Below are 7,072 nucleotides of genomic sequence, written 5' to 3' on the forward strand. Positions count from 1 at the left end.
AAATAAATAGTTTTATTGTTGACTGTTTCAACACACTGTCAGTTCTTATCATAAATATTACTTGCTCGAGCTCAACACCCTCAAGTTTGAGATTATTTAGAAAATAATTACGACAGGCCTTCATTTGATCATCATTTTTGTAGACCAAAACGAAATCTAGCGTGTTTAGTAAAACTGACCGACGCATCTTATTCCGTCATCGAAATAGTGCAATTGTCCGGGCACATCTCGGAATGTACTTTTGATATTAAAACAATGTACATTTGTCCATCCAAATTTATTATTGCTTCGATCGACATTGCGGATCCGATTAGTAATCCAATTTAAATAATCGTTTTGTTTTTTACCGAGTCATTAATGGTTTCAAACCGCACAATAAATTTTATCGGAATCAAATCATTTTAATAAAAAATCGACGGAATTAATTGAATATTAAATTCAGATTACACCAGAAAGCAGAGGGCGAATTCACGTGAATCTATGTTAGATATTTTGAATGAAAAGGTCCAAGAGATTGGAAAATTACTCCGCGGAGTGCAAATAGTTTTGTGGAAATTGAATTTACAATCAAAACTCAACTAAGAATACAAGCCTGACATATTCTTTTTTGGTAAAAAGAGAATTGAATATGGAAATGGGTAAATTCTTTATTAGAATTTAAAATCAGTAAAAGAGGAAAAACTACACAAATATGACATTCTAGAATTACAATTGTTTTTAACTGGAATGAAATTATTTTTATATTATTCAACAAATATATGTTTCTTTTTAAAATCCAAGAAATTGGCCAAGTATGGAACCAAATAACTGGAGAGGATTATTATGAAGACAAACTTACATGACACTGCTGAGGGGCAAAGTGCTATGAAAAACGAAACTTAATTAATTATTTATTTTACTTTAATTATTGTAATAAAATTTTTAATTAATAAAAAAATTTAATTTGTAATGTCTTGTTTAGTTGCTCCACTTGTTTCTGCTGTATTTGATTATATTTATTAATAGGTGGCCTGTTGCTGCGGATCTGCAGCTTGTTCAGTTTGTTGTTGCAGCTGCTGTCCAAAACAGACAAGTTCGACAGTCACCCGACTTATATACGGACTATTCCTATTCATCTGGATAGGCATAGCTGCCCTCTTCATGCTCCCCAGTATGCGAGACAAAGTCGAAAAGGTGACCTTCTCTAACATCCACAGATCCCTTTCCTATGTAAAGGCTACACGGTGGTCAATCCGATCATTTCCGCGGAGAAATGCCACAACTTGGCCTCCTACCTGTCCGCCTATCGAGTTTGTTTTGGACTGGCAATGTTCTTTCTAATCATGTCCATCTTCGTCGTGGGGGTTTTGAGTTCGGATACATGCCGTGGAAAATTCCACAACGGATTTTGGGGGATCAAAGTCCTTTTCTGTTTGGGATTTGTCGTTTCCGCGTTTTTTATCCCCGGCGGTGAATTCGAAAAAGGTTAAAATCCGTTTTTGATTGGTCAGTTTGGCTGGTCATTTCAATGACGGGGGCTTTTTTGTTTATTTTAATACAATTGTTGTTGTTGGTCGACTTTGCCCACGTTTGGTGCGAGTCGTGGCTGGAAAAACACTCAGAATCGACTCACCAAGGCTGGATTGTCTGTCTTTCCTTATTCACGTTCTTGTTCTACTCTCTGAGCATTGCCTGCTTCGGGCTATTGCTGACATACTACACGGGAAGTGGGGTTTGTGGGTTTGGGTTGTTTATTGTAGAATGCATGTGGGTTGAATAAAGCTGTCATTTCGATTTATTTCCTGATTTGCTGTGCTTTTACTGTTGTGTCTCTTCTTCCTGCAGTACAAGAAGGTTTGTGGGGGATTTATTGTAGCGACGTCGACTTCTGGGATATTCCAAGCTTCGGTCATGTCGGCTTATCTTGGATTCCTGACTTGGAGTGCTCTTAATAGTTCTACTGGTTTGTGTTTTATGTGACTGAAGATGTTGCTTGTAATCCCGGAATGTCAAACATCACCTCATTTTCCAAGATTACAAAAAGTGGTTTGCCCTCGTCTGATTGGCTGTCGTTGTTTATTTTTGTTGTGGCTGTGCTTTACTCGACGTTGGTGTTGTTTTGGAGTGTAGAATGTCGAGTTCGACCAACGCGAGTTTCTCCAAATTGGCAGGAAGGGACGACAGTGCTCCCATTACTGTGAAGGCGGTCGAGTCTGGAGGGGATGAGAAGATTGTCGAGGATGAAGAGGAGTGTGTGTCGTACAGTTATTCGTGGTTTCATGTAATGATGGCCTCCGCTGTGATGTACTGCATGATGTTTATGACCAAGTGGTACATGTAAGGCTGTGTTGCTTATTGATAGACCGAGTCATAGTACGACTGACCTTGTGCCCACTAATAACTCGTTTTGGGTTAAATGTGTGGCTTCTTGGATGTGTGCTGTTCTTTATTTATGGACTTTGGTTGCCCCTGTGTTTATCACTTCCCGGGACTTTACTTAATTTGATTGTATATTCATTATAATATTTAACACGTGGTTTCCTATTACTTTTGGTGAGGAATTATTAGTCCATTCTCTTCCTATAATTAGGCAAGTACTTTTCTTGGCTCACTTAAATTTTCCGAATTTCAATATTGGTTTTCAAAAACATGAATTTAATATTTGTCTAAAATGATCTAACAAATTTGATTTAATCCAAACAAAGGATGTTTTGATGAGAATTAGTAAATTTGGTCATTGCGTATTGTTTACATGTAATATCAAACATAATCTATGAAAATTACAAATGTTAGTAATTTGTGGCACCGGGTGTTCATTAATGTGCCACATCCCACAAGGTGACCCCAAATATTGCGATAGGTCAAATAAAAGACACTATTCTTGTGTTCCTAAGACAATCTAATATTTTTTGTATACTCAAAAGCCTTTTAATCATTAAATATATTGGAAAACACAATGGTAGCATCATGTCAGAGTGATTTATTTGTTTCCCTAGATGACCTATTTTTGATTTCCCAGAAATATTTTTTTACTTTGCTTAATCCATATTATTTAAAGTTCTGATCGATCAAGTATGTCATTTCCAATTTAAACTCTCTTTTATGCGCATTATTTCATTTAATGCATAAATCGACGCTTTCCGATCACATCGAATAACTCACCTCGTTCCGCTTGTCATTTCATTGAGAAGACAACTCAAAATAAACCTAAAAACACCACAAAATATCTCCCCTGACCATTTAATAGCACTAAATAGGACACTAATGAATAAATGAACAACAATCATCAGTAACGGATATTAGAATGATAATATGAGAAAGTTAAACTGGGCTAATTAAGAGAATCTCGAACCAAGTTTTGAACCTTCTTTTTGAACAAAACTGGATCGTCACGAAAATCATGTGCCGCCTCCAAATTTGCAGGACTTTCCGTATTCGGTTCTAAAAATCAGTCCAATTTGCCGGAAACCAGACAAAAGTGACACCACAGAGAGCAGGACACTTGATATTGACTGTGCCGCACACCAACGCTCATCACTGTTCTCGTAAAAGTTGGGATCTTCGCCCGGCGGATGTAGAATTGAGACACAGACTCGTCCGTCTTCATAAACTAGAATATGTTTAAAAGAAATGACTGTTTGGGTGATAAATGGGTGATATAAATCGCAGTTCTGGTGGCTCAATTGGGTAGTCAGTAGAAAACTTGAGTTGGGCACTGAAAATTCCGTCTTCGTAGAAGGTCCCGGGGGGTCCAATCATCACGACGTTCCACAAAAAGAAATTCTCGTCGCTCTCAGGTTCGGCAAATATATTTGGCAACTGTTCTTGTCTTAATTCTATAAATCGAGATTAAATCATGTGGTTGTGCTTAAAAATTGTCATTTATTACGTTGTAGTTCCTGAACTAATCGTCTTTTGGCCTGCATCACAATGCACAACAAGCACTTGTAATTAACAGTTTATCGAAATTTTATATTCATATTAAATAACTTCTTTATTTAATAAAAAACCAATTAACTATTTGATTTTATAACTAAATATTGAGGCTTTGGAATAATTAAAGGGCCGCACTTACCTACCTTTAATGGCTCTGCAGACCTCCAAGAAAGTACAATTTATCGTCTCTGGCTGACAGGGATCAAAAGATTAACATTCCACCTTTGACTTTTCTCTCATTATATTAATGTTAAAAGAAATTAAAATACAAGTTGGAATGTCTTAAAATTTTGACTAAAAATTGTTAAACATTTCTCATTGATCAGACTTTGGCTCGAGCTCGGTTTATTCTATCATTTATCAAATTTTCTTCATACAAGTAATCTGGTGAGTCTCGCTAACACATGTAATAGATAAACAGTACAATCACTCCAGTTGATTAAAGTTACGTGTTTTATTTGTACATGAGAGAATATATTAGAAGTATAATAAATGAGCACTTATACAATCGATAATACAGACGCAAATTTACTTAACTTATCCAGAAAAATCAGCACGTAAATTTCTTTAACTACTACATAAAAATTAAGATTAGCTTAACATTCAGTCGTCGAAAGAGGTTTTGAGATTTTTTATGTTAGAATCCTAAATTCCTTGACATAATTCGACTAAGCAAAAGTATTAGTATTTTTTTTAATGAAACAAGTATTTAATTTTTTTTTTTTAGGCTCACAAATTTAATTTTATTAACCAAAACGAAGCTAGATTAGTCTAATTTTTGCAGGGAGTATTTAATTACAAGTTAATTAGTTAAAAGCTTCATGGGCGGGAAGCCGACGCGATCGAGAAAGAATTAGAGCGTACTATCGCAAGGGATATCCGCTCGAAAAACCATCTCGATTCGCGGGCGTCGCCTGTGATAGCAGACATGCGGGACCCGATCTCTTGCAGGATTGCAAATTCTACAGATCAGATAATGAAAATACCGATTGTACAGTCTATTTAATTAAGATTAAAGGGTTCCACAATTTTAAAAAACTGTAAATATTTAAAAAAAACTGGAAATTTTTGTTGTTTTAAAATTAGTGAAAATGGGGTCAGTTTAATCTAATTTTTAAAGCATTTTTGGTTGAAACTATTATTCGTCGTATCTTTCTTCATCAAACTCCGAACACAATAAGTTCATATAACTGCAATTTTGCAGGGATCTTGACGGTATTTTTGACTGGAGGAAGACTCAAGTAAATGAAATAGTGTCGAGTGATTGTTTATAAAGAATTTGCTGATTTGGTTTTTTTATAAATTGATTTGGTACTTTTGTAGTAGTCTACAGCCACTTTTTAGCGAGTTTCAAAATAATACTATTTTTTCCAGTGATAATATATGTGTTTTATAATTAATTACTATAAAAAATGAATTATTTACTAATTTTTTTTAATTTCAAGAAATTCCGAAGAATATCCTTTCCAACAGTCCGATATTAAAATAGTTCCTTCTTCAACATTGTTCAATATCGCATTTGAGAGAGTCTCCATTGTACGGTCTGGGATCATCTCAAGGAAACAGCTTTTTGTCTCTCGACATATCCCTCCAAATACCCATTGCTTGGGCAATACTCGGCCTTTGTTAAATTTGCGTTTTGAGAAATGACTCTCATCTATCTCGACTACCATTCCTTCACCTCCTAATACTATTTAAATATACACTAACCTATTTTCCTTCTTCGACGAGATGTGAGTGATTGTATGCAAATATCACGAAGGTACATCGACCAATCCACAGTCGTGTGCCCAGCTCACCCCAAAAACTCGCTAAAAAGTGGCTGTAGACTACTACAAAAGTACCATTGATTTTGTTATAATTTACTATATTTTTGAATGGACTGCCCCTTAAAAAATAGAGCATTAATAATATTATTTGAACAATTTCCAACTACCTCTCACCACCAATTCCCTCTGAAGAGTTTAGTACGATCAAAAAGGTCATAACATTTCTTAAAGAATAGTACAACTACCTCGTCGTTATGATGTAACCAAGGTTAAAACTTATGAGATTTAGCTTCAGATTTTGAACTCACACTCAATAATTAATACTCATTACTAACACAATTCCTCATTTGGTTTGCTAAAATAATTTTAATAAGTGGCTTAACTATTCTTGACCTACTCAAAGACATAAATAGCATCAAGTTTCATCAGATTAATTATGGTGATTTTTTATTATAAAGCAGTTTGATATTATTTAAGAAAACCGATATATATGCATTAAAAAACAAATTGCACGACAAAACTCAAAATTGTACTATTTCAGTTAAAAACCATTTTCATAAAAAATATTTTCTTAAACAACAAAAATGCTAGTGTTTCTCCACGTATATTAGATCATGCTGCAGAAAATGTGCCCAAATACCTTATTATGTGACCAAGGATGTGCCCAAAAATCCTCCAGTGATTGTTTGTGATGTCCTGGCTGAATGACACCGGTTACTGAGCTTTTAAAGCGATGAATTGTTGATTTGTTTCGCCAATAAAACAAATCAAGATTCTTTTAGTATGTATTAGAAATTCCCATTTAGATAAATTGTACAGTTAACAAAAGCATTGACAATTGCGTTGGCCTGGAAGGACTCCGCAGACTAGCTCAAAACTGCAGAAGTTGGAAAATGAAAGTAATAAAAGGTTGTATGTGGTACGTGTCGAAATATGACTTTTTCTGTTTATGTTATATGGTATTTTCTATAATAACAAAAATGCCAACTTATCTGTTCCTTTAAAAACTAAACATGAATCTTAGTAATTTCTTATTTGTCTCAAACACAATAATCCTTCTTGCATTCTATATGGAGACTAGGTTTGTTAGTTTTAATGGAATGTAGCATTTTTTTAAAGTTCTAAGAACTCAACATTTTGTTTATAATCTTCACTAATGTTTGTCAGTTACAATTATTTAAGACGACAAACTGGAATATCAACGGGGTGATGGCTTGTGTTGTTTTGATAACTAAGATTCAGATTTGTCAATTTTAAGACTCAAGCAGAAGTCAATGGTACCGCTAAAAATTGGCAAGATAGTTTTTTTTAATGAATTACCAAGTTTTGCTAATTTTTATGGGAATTAGACAAAAAGTAGCTTTCAACACAATTATTGAGTCTTCCTT

General features: G+C 34.6%; 1 protein-coding gene across 1 annotated transcript; it reads left to right on the top strand.

The window, feature by feature from the left end:
* Nucleotides 1–758: 758 nt before the first annotated feature.
* LOC115228217 (serine incorporator 3-like) lies at nt 759–2,480 on the top strand. Its single transcript, XM_036498878.1, has 5 exons — nt 759–791; nt 1,006–1,150; nt 1,491–1,711; nt 1,825–1,955; nt 2,342–2,480. The coding sequence occupies exons 1-5, from the start codon at nt 759–761 to the stop codon at nt 2,478–2,480; spliced, it is 669 nt and encodes a 222-aa protein (XP_036354771.1).
* The last annotated feature ends 4,592 nt before the right edge of the window (nt 2,481–7,072 follow it).

The sequence above is a fragment of the Octopus sinensis genome, unplaced genomic scaffold (assembly GCF_006345805.1).
Source record: "Octopus sinensis unplaced genomic scaffold, ASM634580v1 Contig10057, whole genome shotgun sequence".
In the NCBI taxonomy this organism is placed as follows: domain Eukaryota; kingdom Metazoa; phylum Mollusca; class Cephalopoda; order Octopoda; family Octopodidae; genus Octopus; species Octopus sinensis.

What these genes read in the sequence shown, in the direction of transcription:
- LOC115228217 (XM_036498878.1), top strand. Translation starts at nt 759, where the DNA reads ATGTTTCTTTTTAAAATCCAAGAAATTGGCCAA. An exon ending in AAATCCAAGAAATTGGCCAA is followed by an intron (nt 792 to 1,005) that starts GTATGGAACCAA and finishes ATTTATTAATAG; the next exon opens with GTGGCCTGTTGCTGCGGATC. An exon ending in TGCCCTCTTCATGCTCCCCA is followed by an intron (nt 1,151 to 1,490) that starts GTATGCGAGACA and finishes TTGATTGGTCAG; the next exon opens with TTTGGCTGGTCATTTCAATG.